The 18,574-nt window shown below is 44.5% G+C and overlaps 1 protein-coding gene across 4 annotated transcripts in view; it reads left to right on the top strand.

The window, feature by feature from the left end:
* Positions 1 to 10,140: 10,140 nt before the first annotated feature.
* Positions 10,141 to 18,574, top strand: part of TANC1 (tetratricopeptide repeat, ankyrin repeat and coiled-coil containing 1) — a 137,406-nt gene continuing 128,972 nt past the window's right edge. For 2 of the 4 annotated variants that reach the window (XM_083405149.1, XM_083405147.1), the window contains exon 1: positions 11,456 to 11,517. In XM_083405149.1, the coding sequence (XP_083261275.1) occupies positions 11,497 to 11,517 (21 nt within the window). In that variant the 5' untranslated portion in view covers positions 11,456 to 11,496. Of the gene's footprint in view, positions 10,977 to 11,455; positions 11,518 to 18,574 lie in introns of those variants that run through there. The other 2 variants (XM_083405148.1, XM_083405150.1) reach the window with 2 other exon arrangements.

The following is an 18,574-nucleotide window of genomic DNA, read 5'->3' as shown; positions in this document are numbered from 1 at the left end:
GTTAAAAAAGAAAAGAAAGATAATGGTGTGATATTTTGAGTGAGTATTAATGTGATGCCTATTCTGACTAGTAGACTATTGGCCCATTAAGCACGTATTTCAATAATCTTTGGTGCCTATGACTATTAGCTGTCACAATCTCTCATAGCAATTAGTACATCAGGTTAATGTTTGGACAAAGATGAAAAACTGCTTCCCCTTTTAAAAAGTGGTTGGCCGTAACTTACTTTGATGTGTTTTTGAAAGGATGAATTGTGATTCCCTATTTATTCTCCTCTCACCTTTATGGATTTGCTGTATGTCTGAGCCTGGCTTCTGAAATGGTTGCCTTTCACATGCTCTGAAACTACACACCTTGGGTAATTATTAAGTAGCAGAGTCCAGTTTTGGCACAGTTAATCCTTGCCTTATCAGATCGGAGGTGCAATGCTACCCAACCGGAGCACGTCAAAGTTAATGGCAGAGGAATAAGGTTTTCAGGGTAAGGGAGATATGTCTGCAGTGTCTACTTATAATTGTGCATATACTTATAGTTTTTTGTTTTATTGTGAACTGATTGCACACCAGTAAAGAAGCTGTTCTCTCTCAAATGCAAGCATTTAAATTCATTGAGTTGGAGGCAGGGGAAAAGAAAAGATAACAAATACCAAGAGAAGGAAGGAAAGTGATGGAGGGATCCAAGGATAGTCCTTAGACTTAAATTGTTTCAGGAAGTACTCATGCAACCGTCTGAAGATTTCATCAAAGGATTCCAGATAAATTAGCCATTCCCCTCCAGCAGACCATCGCACAATCTCTGACTATGAGTACAAGAATATTATTGTGCTGCTCTTGTAATGCAGGCTGTGTTTGGGGTTTGCAGTTTGAGCCTCCAAAGTCTTCTTATCATCAAGAGAGCTCTGTGAAGCCATCAGTGCTCATAATTCTAGCTGGCAAGGGTTTGAAAGTCCACCACTTCACAAAACGGTCAGCTTTGCTTATTGCAGCTCCTCCTCACTTTAGCACCACAGTTCTGCACAAACTTGAAAGTACTGAAAATCTTTCTCATGCTCTGCTGTTAAAGATTTCTCTGCTAGGTAGAATTTTGCAACTGTGCCAGAGGCCAGAATCTTCCTAGTGCCAGAGGAAGAAGGAAAGCGAGAGGGGCTAGAGGTCTCAGTAGTATGAGTGCAAGTACCGGGAATCCGTATTGCTCATTCGTCTGACTTTGGAAATATCAGCAGGTGCTGCTATGCATAAATTTAAAAAAGCAGCTAAGAACAGCCAGACTGATTCACATAGTAGTGCAGTGTGATTTAAACTGTGTCTAAAAATATTAAAAGCAGAAGGAACCCTTGGAACACCACAATTTGTTGGACTCCAGCACCCAGGATGGCCAGCGTTCAAGATTGGTGAGAACAGGAATCCAGCAGGGTCTTGAGATCCACTGGTTCCCTTCTCCTAATGAAAAGGAGCAGTGCCCTAATGTTGAACAGCAAGCATATGACCTGCTACCTACAGCCAGACAGTTGCAGAAATGAGAGTGAGCAAGAAGCTGGATTTAATCTGTGATAAAGGGTAAAGGGACCCCTGACCATTAGGTCCAGTCGTGGACGACTCGGGGGTTGCAGTGCTCATCTCGCTTTATTGGCCCAGGGAGCCGGCATACAACTTCCAGGTCATGTGGCCAGCATGACTAAGCCGCTTCTGGCGAACCAGAGCAGCGCACGGAAACACCGTTTACCTTCCCGCTGGAGTGGTACCTATTTATCTACTTGCACTTTGACGTGCTTTTGAACTGCTAGGTTGGCAGGAGCTGGGACTGAGCAATGGTAGCTCATCCCGTCGTGGGAATTCGATCCGCCAACCTGATCGGCAAGCCCTAGGCTCTGTGGTTTAACCCGCAGCACCACCTGCGTCCCTTTAATCTGTGATAGTCCACCACAGTTTGAGTTACACTGAAGAATACTGCCTAAAAAAACTGTTTTTTCCCTAACACTTTTTCTTAGAAAGCAATCTTGCGAAGAAGGTGCTTGTTGGAGTTAGGAGAGGGCAGGCACAAGGTGGTCTAACAAATGCTAGGGGCAGGGAGCAGAGGCAGGGTTTTGGAGGACAGTTCTCTATGCCATTTGACTTGGCCTGTTGCTTTCAGATGCAGTGAAGGATACCACTCTGTCACCAGTGTTGGAAGTGAGATTCAACTATTAGTCTGGCCTGCTTCTGTCTGTGATGTGCATGCATGTCTCTTGTCCTTGGGCAACCAGGAGGTTGTAAAACAGACTGGAGAGGCCTAGGGTAGGTGTAGATAAGAATGGAGCTTTGATCACAACCATCTTTGCCGGGGCACCACCAACGATCCTTTGTAGTGTAATTATTATGTTCAGGAACATAGGAAGCTGCCTTAAACCACATCAGGCTGTCTACTCTGTCTCATCACAGCTCGTCAGGGTTTCAGGCAGAGGGTGCTCCCATCACCACCTGCTACAGGCGCCTTTTAACTGCAGATGCCAGTGACTGAACCCTGGGCCCATTCGAAGCATGGGCTCTGTCACTGAGCTGTGGCCCTGTCCCCTTTAAGGGCATGATCCCTTAGAGGCAAACACTTATGCTCTTGCTAGAAAAACAACGAGAGCCTTGTGGCACCATAAAAACGCAGCAGATTTATTGTGGCATAAGCTTCCACGGACCAGAGCCTACTTAATTATCTAGGAGTAAGATTTCATTCATCAAAGCGTAGCCTAGTTGGAGGAAATAAGCAAACCAGCAGTTTGTGCTCCCTGTGTTCTATGTACAATAAATTTATCTCCCCCATGAACACACCTTTTAAAAAATTCTACCCTGCCATGGATTTCTGGTGCTGGAGACAAATGATTTCTTACATAGTGCAATTTGCTCTTATTGCTGGACACTTCAGAAATTAAATGGAGGATGTTTTAAAATTTAGTGTACTAACTCATTACTGTTTACCTAACATTTATTTCTGTTCATAAGTTTCAAATGTCCCTCATTCTCAATTATCCCAAGTTGGAGAGTAAAGAAAGATATTGTGAGCCTTCTTTGTTCTACAGTTGGGAATTTAGTAGCACCACTTTCAACTTCCCACACATAATTCCTAGGTCAGGATATTGAAAATTCATCTGAGCAGCATTAAGAGTTTATATATATATATATATATATATATATATATATATATATATATATATGATTATTTTCTGCAGACTTCTCCAAAAATGTGAAGACATACCACAGCCACATGGGCCTAGGCCACAACAGCAGCTAATTGCAAATTAGCAGTAAAAAGAAGATGAGCAATTCAGCCAATTTTCCCTAGGCAGAATTGCCCCTTTTAACAAAGTTGTTTACTGTAAGGACAGTTTTCCATAAGATCAGCATTTCCATTTCTTGTAACTTGGCAGAAACATCAAGGATTATCGGCATTATTATTTACATCTGTGGGTTTTCTGGAAGGAAAGATTGAAATTTCCTGCTAATTAAAGTCATTTGGCTTTGCTGAACCCACATTGGGAAGCAGGAACTGTAGACAAGAACTGCAGATGCTTGTTTAAGACTGCAGGTTTTGGTCTTTTAATTTGTGCACTCATCTCATGAGTCTTACAAAAGTGTAACTTTTAGGAGCATCAAAAGCCAATGAGTAGGATCTGTTCATATCTGAACACCAAACAGTTTAAACTGGCATAGCATAATGGCTATGAGCCAAACAGTACGCTGCAAAAGATGCATGGCCATATTAATACCACCGTTCTCCCCCTTTGCTAAACCAAATCATTCTTGCCCCACCACCAGGGTTGTCAACCATCCAGGTTTGCCCCAGATTCTCCAGGAAATAACCTATCTCCAGGGATCTCCTGAAGCTAACCCGAGAGAATGGGCAAGCCACCATTGCTGCCATGCCAACAAATGCTAGCTAAGGCATGTGCAAGGTGCTCTTGCCTGGCCATCGCTAGTCATCTGAGCCTTTAAGAAAAGGCCACAGCTACAGGGGGCTGTTGATTGCCTCAGCTTTGGGTCAGGGCAGTGGAGAATCAAACCATGGAAACCAGTCCTGGTTAAATGTTGCAAAATGGAGATTGGAGATTAGAAGCAGTGCCTGAGGGAGGAGAGAGAAGGAACTGGCTATTGATTCCAGCACAGTGCAAAGAAGGCGTCTCTCAACTAAAAATGACATGACAGTGGTAATGGCGAAGGAAAGCAGAAGCTTCACTTGGATGATGCACGAATCCTCTTTGTGTGTGCATCTTTGTGGAAGGCCTGCAGCTCTCAGTGGCAGCAAGAGGTCCTGTCTCCAGGTAGGGGGAGAGACCCCTGCCTGAAATGCCTCAGAGCCACTGCCAACCTGGTGCCCTCAAGTTCCTTTGGACCACAGTGGTACCTCTGGTTACGTACTTAATTTGTTCCGAAGGTCCGTTCTTAACCTGTAACTGTTCTTAACCCGAAGCACCACTTTAGCTAATGGGGCCTCCCGCTGCTGCCGCGCTGCCACCACATGATTTCTGTTCTCATCTTGAAGCAAAGTTCTTAACCCGAGGTACTATTTCTGGATTAGCGGAGTCTGTAACCTGAAGCGTATGTAACCCGAGGTACCACTGTACGTCAAAACATCAAGAGGGCACCTGTTTGGCGGAGACTAGTACTGTATAAACAATACTGTGCTGAATGGACCAAGGGGTCTGATTCAGAATAAGGCAACTTCCTGTGTTCCTATACCTACCGAAAATAGAGAGGTATGTGTAGATAAAAAATAGAAACCTTAGGGAGTTGTTTTTTTAAAAGGCAGAAGGAAAAATTAAGTGAAAAATAAACTCTCTAGCATTTTGTGTGTGTGTGTGGAAGTGGTTTAAAATGTACTCTTGCTACTACTTGGGAGGACGATCAGATGACAAGAACTGCGTATATCTGAAGCAGCTCCTTACTTCTCTAAGGAAAACTACTCGTTTCTACCATTAATATGACAGTCAAAAATCAAGCAGCTAAGTTTCTGTGGGGGTTTCTTTTTGCAGCAAGACCAAGACCACTTCTTCACATATTTTCTAGATGAAAAGCTATTTGCTAAATGCAGGGCTGAGCTGATCCAAGACAGCTGATGCCTGAAGTTAAATCCAACCGAAGCTTCAGGAGTGGAGGCCAGGAGATTCCAAGTGCAGCTAATGTCTTTCCGCCACTTTGTGGAATTCTGACATGGAGCGAATATATATCCTCACTGCCTGCTTACTCACCAAGCCGTAAAGTGCTCTCTCCCTGTCACTGTTTGGCTTAGGGCAGCTGGAGGCCCCAGAAGAGATTAAATATGACAGCTGGAATTACCTAGCGAACCAAAGACCTGCGATCCATGTCGCTGCTCAGCAATTCCTCCTCCCGCTCCTGCTGCGGAACTATTCGCTCAGTTGCTTCGTGGGTTACGAGGACCAAGGAAGGTAGCAGAAGCTGGGCTACAGGCCTTGCCAGTGCAAAGTGGCTCCAAGAGTCATGGCATGGCGGCATTTCTGCTCTTTCCCTTCCTGAACTCTGATTCAGAGACCAGCGGTAAGATTCACTGCCCTACCAGAGATGGGAATTACAGATTTGATGGTGGTACAGAGGATGGTGGTTGTTCCAAATGCATGCTGTAGCAAAATATATCCTGTGTGTTTCCCACATACATGAAAATGTTCGTGAGAGCTTGGCTTTCCCCCTATTTGTGTAGGGAAAATGTAGTGCTTGCAATGATCCGATGGCAGTGGTACGGTCTGCCACAATTCGTAGCAATTTGTCACATGGATATCTATCTGCTAAAGATTTAAAGGTGTCCAGGGTCGGCCCTGCCGGTGAAAACATAGTGGAGATTTGGGCTCCGTTTCAGGTATGTCTCAAGAGTAAAAAAGCATGATTCTTCAAGACTTGTCTTTCTTTGGGTCTCATTCCATATATCAATCCCTAGAAGTGGTCCACAAAACAGTAGTGCAAAATCACAGCCTCAACATGGATAAAAAGAGATTGTGTAGCAGCAGCGGCGGGGAACCAGCAATGTTTTGCCTTCCCAAAGTTTCTCTTCGCTACTCTTTCCCATTTTTTCAGTTGTATACCAGAGAAGCAAATCAAGGAGCATGGCGAGCATCTATGCCAACACGCTCCAAGAAGCAACAGTATCTAATGAAAGCCCCAGGCTATGATCTCTACTTAGGTAAAGGGACCCCTGACCATTAGGTCCAGGAGTGGATGACTCTGGGGTTGCAGCGCTCATCTCGCTTTATTGGCTGAGGGAGCCGGCGTACAGCTTCTGGGTCATGTGGCCAGCATGACTAAGCCGCTTCTGGCGAACGAGAGCAGCGCATGGAAACGCCAGAGCAGTACCTATTTATCTACTTGCACTTTGATGTGCTTTCGAACTGCTAGGTTGGCAGGAGCAGGGAACGAGCAACGGGAGCTCACCCCGTCACGGCGATTCGAACCGCAGACCTTCTGATCGGCAAGTCCTAGGCTCTGTGGTTTAACCCACAGCGCCACCCGCATTCCTATGATCTCTACTTATTATACCCTTAAAAAAAACCAAAAACACAGCAGCTATAGGAGCAATTGCTTATGCTGGACCAAAATGGACAGTAATTTGCTATTAGTTGCAATCAATTAAAGTGACCACTTCTTCTCTACTGGAGAAAGGGAGATATTTTCAGACTGTTCAGCACAAGAAGAGGAGTTCATTCGAATGGCTAGTTCTAATTGAAATAGTCCTAACAAGGGCCTGTTAAAAGAGCAGCTATAGTTGTGTAACCAGAAACCATAGTAGAAACTAGTGAAAATAAATGGCCAGGAACAAAGATCTTGCCAGGGGAGGGGAGGGGGGAGATTTCTAAATTCCCAAAGCTGGAGCTGCCTTTTGCTGCTGTCATTCCTAGCTTAAGCTGTGTCTGTTGATAACTTGAACAGATCTCTCAAAACTTTCAATCTTTGCAAGGGAAATTTGAGAATCTGGAAGCAGACATGACTCCCATTAAAGAAAGCTCAGAAAGCCTTCTGGCTCAGACAAATTATCTGAATAAATCAGTGGAAGAGGGAGAGGAGGGGGAAATCCTAAGTGAAAGAACAGCTGTGGATCTGGCTCCTCCCAAGGGGAAGAGGCTGAAGACAGTAAACACCCCCCCCCTCCACTCGATGTCATTGAAAGTGCTGAAGTACTATAGAAGGCAGAATTCATTTATAGTGAAAAATATCCAGACTCCTTGCTTTCCCGTGGATCTGAATGTAATTGATGTCTTGTATACTGACAATACCCCCGGGTCTCATTTGTTTAGACACCTTATGAAGACTCTTTCATTACTGAGAGGTACCTACCTACAGGATCTTTCCTGATCTGTCTGCTGGGTTTGAAACACTGTTGTTAACAAGCCTCAGGTGTCAGAGACAAAAGTCTGTGCAGTAAAAATGCAAGGAAACCCAGACACTGTCTTGATCACTCAGACAACAGAGAAATGAATTATTCTCCTGTGGATGGTGTTCTTGATAGATTAATCCAAACTCCGTCAAACACCCTTTCACATGAAACAAGCTGCTATCTCAGGGTTACCCTGAGATTACCACTCCCTGATTACAGGAACAAGAATTTCCCAAGTATTTCGGTCTCTTTGGTCCTCACTGGTCTACAGACATGTAAACTCTCCCACCCTGAGATAACAGTTCTTCTTTTGTTTACATCATGGTCTATTAGCACAGGATGAAAGGGAGATGACTCAGGAGCTTCTGATCTTGCCTTCTTCCAATTCACTTCAACCCAAGTAACCCTAGGAATATGTAAGCATATCAGAAGTTAGCATGAGTTCTCTTTCCAAGGTTAATTATCTTGTAAGCGGACACTTAATTTGATACTCTTGGAATTTTGAGTTGAAACTGCTTTTAATAACACTTATTTATTTTATTAGCAAAACTATTTGCAGTACTGCCTTTTACTCCAAAGAGTGCCAAACCAGTTTACAATCAATTAAAATAACAATATAACAGGGGTCAGCAAACTTTTTCAGCAGGGGGCTGGTCCACTGTCCCTCAGACCTTGTGGGGGGCGGACGGACTATATTTTGGAAAAAAATAATAATGAACAAATTCCTATGCCCCACAAATAACCCAGAGAAGAATTTTAAATAAAAACACATATTCTACTCATGTAAAAACCCTACAAGTAACCCAGAGAGGCATTTTAAATAAAAGGACACATTCTATTCATGTAAAAACACACTGATTCCCGGACCATCCGCAGGCCAGATTTAGAAGGCGATTGGGCTGGATCCGGCCCCCGGGCCTTAGTTTGCCTACGCATGCAACATAACAACATTGGAACCGCATGTTAAGGGTCTCTCCAACAACAGCACATAGGATTTGCAGGGAGGCAAAGATTCCCTGCGTAAAAATACTTAGAAAATGAAGTGCCTGCAGCAAGGCGTGAGTCATTGCTGATGGTAGAAAGCTGATGCTATTCCTACTGCAAGGAGTACCAAAGACTGTTTGGGTCTTATCAGGTGTGGCAAAGTGACCAAGCCCAGAAACTTGCATTAAATATCTGGCAAATTGTGGCAAGAGAATTTTAAAATGTACAAATCATTTAGTTTGTACTGCTCAATATGCCTAAGAATTCAGAACTCTATGTCTAAGAGATTCATGCTGCAATCCTAGGCACATTTCCTTTGGAGTGAGCCTTATTAATCCCAAGGGGACCTTACAGCCAAATAAACATGGACAGAACTGTGCTCTTAGACTTGCATTCAGAAATGTAATTAAAATTATTGGGGGCTGAGGGGAGGAAGTAACTGAATGGAGGAGTGATACGTTTCTGTGCTATAATTTTTATTGGCATTTTGGATAATGGCTTCACTTTAAAGATGCAATTGGCTATTTCCGATGTGTATGACCTTGTATCCCGGAAGAGAATTTAAAACCTTCAACAAATACCAAAGCACTAGTATTGTTCCCATTGCTGTTATAAGTGATGAGCATTCCATTAATCAGAAAATGTATGTAAGTTACAGCACCTCCAATTTTACAAATGATAAGATGTATAGGTCGTATCAAGGGACGCGGGTGGCGCTGTGGGTAAAACCTCAGCGCCTAGGACTTGCCGATCGCATGGTCGGCAGTTCGAATCCCCGCAGGGGGGTGAGCTCCCATCGTTCGGTCCCAGCTCCTGCCCACCTAGCAGTTCGAAAGCACTCTTAAGTGCAAGTAGATAAATAGGTACCGCTTTATAGCAGGAAGGTAAACGGCGTTTCCGTGTGCTGCGCTGGTGCAGGCTTGCTAGAGCAGCTTCGTCACGCTGGCCACGTGACCCGGAAGTGTCTCCGGACAGCGCTGGCCCCCAGCCTCTTAAGCGAGATGGGCGCGCAACCCCAGAGTCGGACACGACTGGCCCGTACGGGCAGGGGTACCTTTACCTTTTTTATAGGTCGTATCAAACAAACCGCACAATCCTAACAGCCTACTCAGAAGTAAGTTCTATGGAATTCAGTGGGGCTTACTCCCAGGTAAATTGGGTTAGGATTTCAGCCTTAGACCTACTGAGATCAATAGTTTATGCTCTGCGTATAGCTTAGTAAGGAACAACTGTATAGTTGCTTCGACACAGAATTAAAAGGGTGGGGGAATGTGTCAAAAATACTGCTCACTTGCAAGGTTGCATTCAAAAATATTTCAACAAGTGCCTTCTCTAAAAAAAAGTGTAATAACAGCACAATCTGTGCAGGTTTACTCAAAATACAGTGTATTCTTCAGAGAGTTGAAGAATACTTACTCCCAAGCAAGTGTGCCTAGCTCAGCAGCCTGAGGACAAGAAACCCAATAGCCATCAATCACTTAACACAGACAAAAATAATAATAAAGAGCTTAATGTTATGACAACGTTTGAAGATTCCTCTTTCACCAAATAAAGATTTTATTTTTGTATTATATATCAATAAAACCTTTTAAAATCCCCTTTGCTTTTAAATCCCAACGATTACAGAGTCCTGTGATACTGTAAACCCCCCCAGGTTAAAAAAAAAAAAAAGGCAACAAACAACCCTGCGACTGACTAAAGGAGTGAACTCTTAACACGTAACAGCAGCAGCTTATATAGCATGCAAGCCACGTTACCGGTTGCAACACGCAACCCAAGTAAGGCAGGTAGGTAACAATATACTGCACAGATGCAAGAGAGGACGCCGTTGCAACAAGCCCCGTATGAGAGCAGCTTTCTCGTGAGCACGGAAAGCAGGAGGGACAAATATAAAAAAAAGCAGCAGCCATGCAAGGCAACATTGATTAAGCACTTGTCCGCCAGGCGTTTGCAACTATATTTGATCACTTCCGCGCGGAGGCGGCCTGATCCATGCCCTTTACTCCACCCTACCCCGCCACCCCCACCTTTGACTCCAGGTTTGCATTGGTCGATCGCGGGAATGCCAAAGGCCGGGTCTCCCCAGCCTGGCTTGCCCTGCAGTCCTGCTGAGCCCCCTTCCCGCTAATTGGTCCCAGATGGTTTTGCCTCTTTCCAAAGCAACAGGAACTTTGGCCACTCGAGGGGGTGGAGGGAAACAGAGGGAGAGAGAAGGAGGGGTGGTGCTGTTGGAAGCTGCGGGCAGGAACCGAGAGGAGAAGCAAAAAAATAAAGGGAAGGGGTGGGGAGAGAGGTTGCCACGGTGAGTTGGCCGCGCCCAGTCCAGGGCTTGGCTGGCGCGCTTTGCAGGACGCTCAGCCCAGACCAGACGGTGTGTGTGGAGGGCGAGCGGGAGGAAGCGGGCCGAAACTGCGAGGCATCCATTGCAACCAACCTGGGAAGCTCCCTCCCTTCCCCCCGCGCGAGCCTGGCTGGCTGCTCCGAGGGAAAGGCGGCCTGAGGGGAGAAATGCGGGAGGCGGGGACTGTTGCCCGCCTGCTTCCAATGAGCTCATCCTGCCTGGCTGGCGCTGCTGGAAGAGTCCCGCTCGGGACACACACCGAGAGACCCTGAAGCGCCTCGGAGGCGCTGGACTCCCGGAGAAACGGTAAGCGCACCGGGGAAGAAGATAGGTGGTGGTGGTGGTGGTAGTAGTAGGTCCCCCCCCCCCACTCCCTCCGCCGCATCCCCACACGCGCCTGCCCTGGGTTTTGCAGAGGGTCCCCCCCCCCCTTGGTCTTTTAAAGGACGCTGCAAGAGGAAACAAAAGTGCGAGACGGAAGTTTCTGCCTAGGGAATATGCATGGGCATGTTTGGTGCAGGAGCCTCGGCTCCCTGCTGCTGCACGAGCTGCTTCTCCCTCTGCGTGAGGGTCTCGCGGGTGGGGGGCACTAGGTAAGCGCTGGAGGAGGTGGGGGGAAAGGCTGCCCCCGAGCCACGTCGAAGGCGGCCGTGGGCATCGAGGGCTGGGACAGGCGGCGGGGGAAAGGGCCTGCGAAGGGGCAAGGGAGAGCCTGCCTGCCACTCGGGAGCAAGAAGGAGCAGCCCGGGGTCGTGCCTTGGTGGGAGGACAGGGCATGCACTGGGTATCGTGTGAAACTGACGGTCACTCTGAGGGGGAATTGGGAATGTTGTCAAGGAGGCCTAAGGTAAGGCTGGTGCAATGGAGGAGGGTGTTGTCAGGGGCGGCCAGAGCCCTAAAAAGTGCCCTTGGGTCTGGGAATGTGTTTGTTCGGAAAGTAAAGGGAGGAGTATGTAATGTTTGAGGATAGGTCACCTCACACGTGGTGATGATTTTCAGGCATGGGCGACGGTTCTCTATAGGAAAACGGGATGCAGTCGGGAGTGACAGACGCGCGTGTGGCCTCTTGCTATAGGTATACCTGTGGGAAAATAAACGTGTGTGGATCACACATGGTGCGTGTGCATGTGTATTCCTGGACACGGGGGATGTCTTGTTATAGTGAAAAACCAGCATGCATATCGTTACATAGAGACATGGTCTTAATTCAGTGCTGAAATTTGCAAAGATTGTCTGAACATGTGCAGAGTGTCTTTCCTTTCACTAGTGAACATGCAGTCTCAAGACTGCGATGGCGTGTGTGTAGAAAAGACCCGAAAAGAAGAAAATTGGGTTAAGGGGCAGAGTCTTAAAATCTGTGAGAGAAGCTTCAGAGCCGAACATTGGTGGCTGCAGGGGTGCCAACTTGAATAAAATATGGGGGGGGGAGGTAAGCCTCACCCCACATAATCGATCACATGACACGGTGCACACACACCATGCACATCAATGGGGGGGGGCTGGCCCGTTAGCCCCTAGGAGTTGGCTCTTATTGGTGGCTGGGTTCTGGACTGCCCACCTAACCTGGAGAAAGGATATGGGGTTATCTATCCTCAAAAAAATATACATTTGGAAGAACACAAGCTTGCTGTAGTTGGGGAGCTAATACTAGGTTGCCCAAAGAAGGGAAGTATTAAGTTATTGTACTGCTTAGGAATGGAAATAGTTGAAAATTTTGTATGGGGAAAAAATTATTGGGGGGAGCTGGGCGCATTTAAAAAAGAATGTCCCGGATAACTTTTGCATGAAAGAAACTTGATGCAAAAATGAGGGCTTGGTGGGCGTGGAAATATGAGAGACAGAAACTTCATTTTGCGACACATGAACCATTTAGAATTTGGTTTCATCAAGTGCATGTCATTTGTAATTGAAAGAGAGGTAAAAACAGGGTGTAAGAGTCAGATGACATTTTACTGCCTTGGTTGATTTGTTTCTTTAACAATTGGAAGGATTGGGTGTGACAGAACTTCCCAGAAAAGGGTAGGTAGACTTTTTGGGACATTTTGTGAAAAGGTGCGGGCTGTTAAAAGTTAGTCACTCTCACAGATGTAGAACTGGTTGGTGGGTTCTCCTTTCTTCCAGGTCTGATCTAGAAAATTTTCTCTTCTGTGGTGGTGAATAGCCCATTTCCTTGAATGATTTGAATGTGTAGTTCTGCTGTAGATTGTCCACCTTGTTTAATCTTTCCCTGTACTTGTGGCACACAGTTGGCTTGAATAAGATAATTCTGAGGCCTCTTCCAGTCCCTATGAGTCTTCTTTGCCTAGTGCTTCATCCCTTATTTGTATGGTGTATAAAGATCTCAAGTACCATTGGATAAAACAAGAAGAACATTATTTTATGTGCTGACTTGATTTGTACTTTTCGTAACTCATTTTGATCTTTTTTTTAAAAATGGAACATCGCTTCCTGTTTTCTCTGTTTTGCCAGAGGGAAAGGGAGAGGCAGCCTTATCTTGCAGAGGATTTCTTTCCCAGCCATTCTTGCTTTTTGTTGCACAAACACAAAACTAGTGTTGTTAAATTCTGCTGTGTACATATTCACGATGGAGCATCACACAAGTAGCAACCACTTTGAAACATAGTAAGAACCACATTTGAAAACTTTTCACAGCCAAACGTGCTTGCGTACCATTAGCAGCCAATGAGCAGCATGTAATAGGTTATAATCATCCTTTGCATTTGTGTTTGCACAAGTTGCAAAAACCTGAGTAATCCTTAAATGAGCTCTTGAAGGGTGGGTTAGTACTGGCTCCAGTTTTCAGATGAGGGTCTGAGTTGAGCGGAAATGGTTTGTGTGTAAGGCTACCTCATGAATTCATTAGTGAGAGCTTAACAGGAGACTTTGCAGTTTGCAGCGCAGTCAAAATGGGTTTGCAAACTTTTTTTGTGGGAACAACATGGGAATGAGTGCTAAACTTCTGGAATTCTAGGAGAATAAAGTTGAAGTGTCTTTTGCTTCCGTGTGTAATATCAAATAAAACCCAAAGATTGCCAGGTAAGAAAATGCCAGCAGAACGGAATAAAGTGCTGTCTGAATGCAGGCTATGACTAGCTTTCAGTTCAACAGTTGCTACTGGTGCCATACCAACTGTAGTATTAACCTTTGTAAGGGAATTTTCCCCTTCCTAATGCTGTGTATCACCAGTGATACTAATGGTGCTATCATACATAATAGTGCTGTTTCATGTGTAACTGTGGCTCCATTCATTGACTTGTCTATGTATACATGCCAATTAAGAGGCAAATAGCCACCAGGGGTGTTTCCTAATATTAATTTGTATATGAAGTAAGTGTATCAAAAATTATGACGTTAATGAAGGTTAGAAGGAGCGGACTACAATTTACTTACAGATTTCCCAAGTTCTGAGGCTGTTTGAGGGGAATTAGTTTTGCTCTTCAACCTGCTACATCCAAATCTGTTGATACCCAAAGGTTGATCCTAAAACGTAAGATAGTAACCAGGATGGCAGACAACATATTCCTTACCACCATAAACTTGCTAATATTAGGCCAAATACATATCCCAAACGTGGGGGGCACCGTGGTCTAAACTCTCTTGGGCTTGCTGATCAGAAGGTCGGCGGTTTGAATCCCTGCGATGGGGTGAGCTCCTGTTGCCTGGTCCCAGCTCCTGCCAACCTAGCAGTTTGAAAGCACGTCAAAGTGCAAGTAGATAAATAGGTACCACTCCGGTGGGAGGTAAACAGCGTTTCTGTGCACTGCTCTGGTTTGCCAGAAGCAGCTTAGTCATGCTGGCCACATAACCCGGAAGCTGTAATCTGGCTCCCTTGGCTAGTAAAGCGAGCACTGGAACCCCGAGTCGTCCGCAGCTGGACCTAATGGTCAGGTATCCCTTTACATATCCCCAAAAAACCATGTTGAGAAATTAAATTTAAATTTCTTTTAGACAACAGTGCAAAATTGCACAACACAGTTTGGTGCATAAACCATTCTTCTGTGATACTGATGCAAATTTTCAAATAGCCTTGAAGCTTGAGAAATGCCCCTGACTAATTCAGTGGCCTTTGCTGCTGTCTTCCCATTTCTTTATGCCATGTGACAGCTGGCAAAGCAGCATTTCAGTAATATATTTGGGAGAAGAAAACTTTGCTGCTTGGCAAAAGTATTTCTGTTTTACCAATAGGATAGTTGACATTTCTTTCTAATAGTAGGGTTCTTTTGATTGCTAGGAGCAAAGGAACTTGCAGTTGCTATGAAGGTACTCATTATAGTACTCCTAAAATGCTTTACTCAACAAGTCCATTTGAAAAGTCTTGGGAGCAGATTTGACAGTGAACGTCAATTGTTTGCACAGTTTTCTGTCAGCCAGATGTTTTGTTTGCATTTTTTTTTGAACAATAAAACCCTAGCATAATATCCAACTTGTAAAGGAAATAAATATGGTATCTTACATCCTTCAGAACTTCCTCTGAAGAATTGATTGTGATTTTTTAAAAACATTCTGTCTTCTTTCCATGTACATAACTATGCCGAGTCTTTCCTAATTGCGGAGATTTGAGTATCAGTGGTGGGGAACTGGGTGTCATGATATTTATTTACATCTATTATCGGAGAGCAAATGGCCAGTTGTGAAAATTGCTGTTGGTATGTAGGGCAAGCCTATAACTTTGGCAGTGCCTATGGAGCTTTACTTCGCTTGACGTTATAAAGTGCCAGTTGTTCTGCTTTCTTGGTTTAGCTAACCACTGGAATGTCCAGATGATGATAAATTAGGTCCACTGCAGAGCCAAAGCATACTTGGTTCTTTTCCAAACTTGCTAACTTCCCATAACTGCCTTTAGGAAAAGAGGCATTTTGTGTCTTTAACTGGAGTCTTGTACAGTCGATGCCATGGCAACTCCGAATTGGAGGGCATCACTTTAAAGTCAGCTGAGGAATCTGAACTCTTTATGGGTTTGTGTGTGTGTGTGTGTGTGTGTGTGTGTGTTTAAGATGGCGTTTAATATAGTGTAAATATCTCTTTCTGGGTTATATAGGATAAGCCATTTACTAGTCAATAGAGCATGACTTTTTATTCTTATTTTTTAAAAACTACGTTTTAAACACTGTTTCACAGGCAGTCTAGAAAGGAGAGGACTAAAAAAGACCGTCTGTTCCATTAGACTTTTATAGGTGATGGTGTCATTGCAGCTGTGACCAAATGGGAAAACAAACCTTTTGTATATGGCTGGCAGTTATTGTAAAGGTGGGAGAACTTGAATGGTCTAAGGAGCATGGGCCAGGGATAGTGTGTATGTTGTGTATTCTGCACAAATACGGACTTTATGTAGGATTGCCCTGCCATTGCTGGGACTAGAGGGTAAGTGTCTGCCCTTGTTTCTAGTGCCTCTTGGTACAGCATTTTACCTTTCATAGAAGTTAGTGACATTCATTTACATATTATCACATATATATTAATAGAGAACTCATCATACAAAGGCCAATCCTTATGTAACCAAAAAGAGCATGATCCATATGCAAATGGGAGACATTCGGAGGTTTGGCGGAAGCTTAAGGTTTGCAGAAGCACAAAGTATCCTTAGGAAAAAAGACCCAAACAGCCCAGGGAGGACTGAGCATGATTCGTAGCCACAAAATGCTAACTAAATGCCTGTTGGTTACACACTGCAACCTTTTATTTCAGGTCCCTCTTGTTGTTTCTTAATTAATTAGTATGCTGTTTTGCTGCGTCAATGTGCCCAAAGTGGCTCGCAGCAGAAGGAACAACAGTGCAGTAATTTGTTATTGATTGGACCTTTTTATGGATTCTGTAATTTTTTATTGCTTTATTTCATTGATCCCTGCTGTGGGATTAAAATAGTCAAGGAAGAGCAGGTTATAAATACTCAGAAATGAAAAGAAAAACAATTGGATATCAAAGCATCATTCCTATCCCTGTCTTATATGGTATAAAGTAAAGTTAGCCACCCAATCCTGAACATGCTAGGATTGAAATGCTGCATGAACAGTGGAGGGGGTTCATGCCCGCCAAGGTATTTAGCAGCCTGGTGGGTCACAGATTTCTTCCCCCTCCGCCACTCTGGCATTATCCTGCCCAGAAATGAAGTAAGTTATTGGCTGCAGAGATCAACTCCCAAGACTAGCTTTAAAGGCATAGCTTGCATCGTCGTACAGAAAGATGATGTTTGTAGGCATCAGCCTAAGGAAGCGTAATCATATGCCGTACAGTGTAATATCACATGACGGAGATGTAGTTAGTGGCTTTTGCATATTATGACTGCCTAGTGGGAAGCCTTTCTAACGGTGATCTATGTGGGAAGGGCAGCATGCAAAATGAAAAGTTTCTAGTTTTCGTGGTCTTAAATATAATAAGCCTACAGTGGTACCTCAGGTTAAGTACTTAATTCGTTCCGGAGGTCCATACTTAACCTGAAACTGTTCTTAACCTGAAGCACCACTTTAGCTAATGGGGCCTCCTGCTGCCGCCACACGATTTCTGTTCTCATCCTGAAGCAAAGTTCTTAACCTGAAGCACTATTTCTGGGTTAGCGGAGTCTGTAACCTGAACGTATGTAACCTGAAGCGTATGCAACCCGAGGTACCACTATATTTGGTCCTTGTTTATTTTATACCCAGGCCTTGGTTCCTAAAATAAGGAAGTTTACAGAAGTAGTAAAGTTTCCTATCCAATTCTCTGCACTGTCGCCCCCTGAAAATCCTCTCCAGAGGGTCTCAGGACTCCTCCTGGAATGGGTCTGTTGAACTTCCTGAAATCAGGTGTATGTCTTCTCTGTTCCGCGCGCTTCGATAGCACCTTCAGAGAGGCTTTTCAAGGCGCTCAAGTGGGGGATGGGGGCACAGGAAATTCTCCTTTTGTGAACTTATTTAACTTACTTTCGGATCTATCCCTATACATCTGTGCAGTGGCGTAGCGTGGGGGGTGCAGGGGGGGCCGGCCACACCGGGCGCAACATCTGGGGGTTAGGGTTAGGGGGCGCAAATCCACGGGTTAGGGGGTGCAAATTACTTGCCTTGCCCTGGGTGCTGACAACCCACGCTACGCCACTGCGTCTGTGAATTCTGAGAAAGGTGTCAGCAGTTGCGCATCAATTGGACGCACCTAAAATGGTTGCCCACCCGTACTGTGTTCCTGCAGATGATAGGCAGATTTAATACAGGCACTGAATATCAAAATCCTCTTGGTGAAAAATCCTTTTGGTGTTTCGCCAGGTGCTGAACAAGCGGCTCATTGCTGAATAATGTGACTTGTTTCATAATTTTAAAAATGGTATTTAGATAACAACGTAACTTACTGTTAATGTTCCGTTCTAAATGGTTGTATGTGATTTGTAAGGCAAAAATAGTTAATTGATTAACACCACATAACGGTACTCCATGCTCCAGTAGCGGTTTAGTCATGCTGGCCACATGACTTGGAAATCTGTCTGTGGACAAACGGCGGCTCCCTCGGCCTGAAAGCGAGATGAGCACCGCACCCCATAGTCGCCTTTGACTGGACGTAACTGTCCAGGGGTTCTTTATCTTTACATGCCTGTACATGTCTACTCAGAAGTAATCTAATTGATTATTCCCAGGTAAGTGGGGATCGTGTTGTAGCTATATTGCATTTCTTTAAAGAAATAGTTAGGATAGAAAGTTTATAAATAAATCACCAAAGGCTCCAATCCTAAACACACTCGGGAGTTAGTTTCATTGGTTTCGTTAGTTTACTACCAAGTAAATATGCATTTGTGCTGCAAATACCTACCTAAAGCTTTAGTTGGTTGATGAGGGCAACCAACTAGAGTTGGCTTTCTGTTGTTTCAATGAAGAGTTCAATTATTAAATTATATATTTAATACATTTCAGAATTCCTTAAATATATCTAAAATACCTATACTG

This window comes from Podarcis tiliguerta, assembly GCF_965153285.1.
Source record: "Podarcis tiliguerta genome assembly, chromosome: 1".
Classification (NCBI taxonomy): Eukaryota; Metazoa; Chordata; class Lepidosauria; order Squamata; family Lacertidae; genus Podarcis; species Podarcis tiliguerta.
Note: the sequence above shows the minus strand (reverse complement) of the source record. Positions and strands in the feature narration are given on the sequence as shown.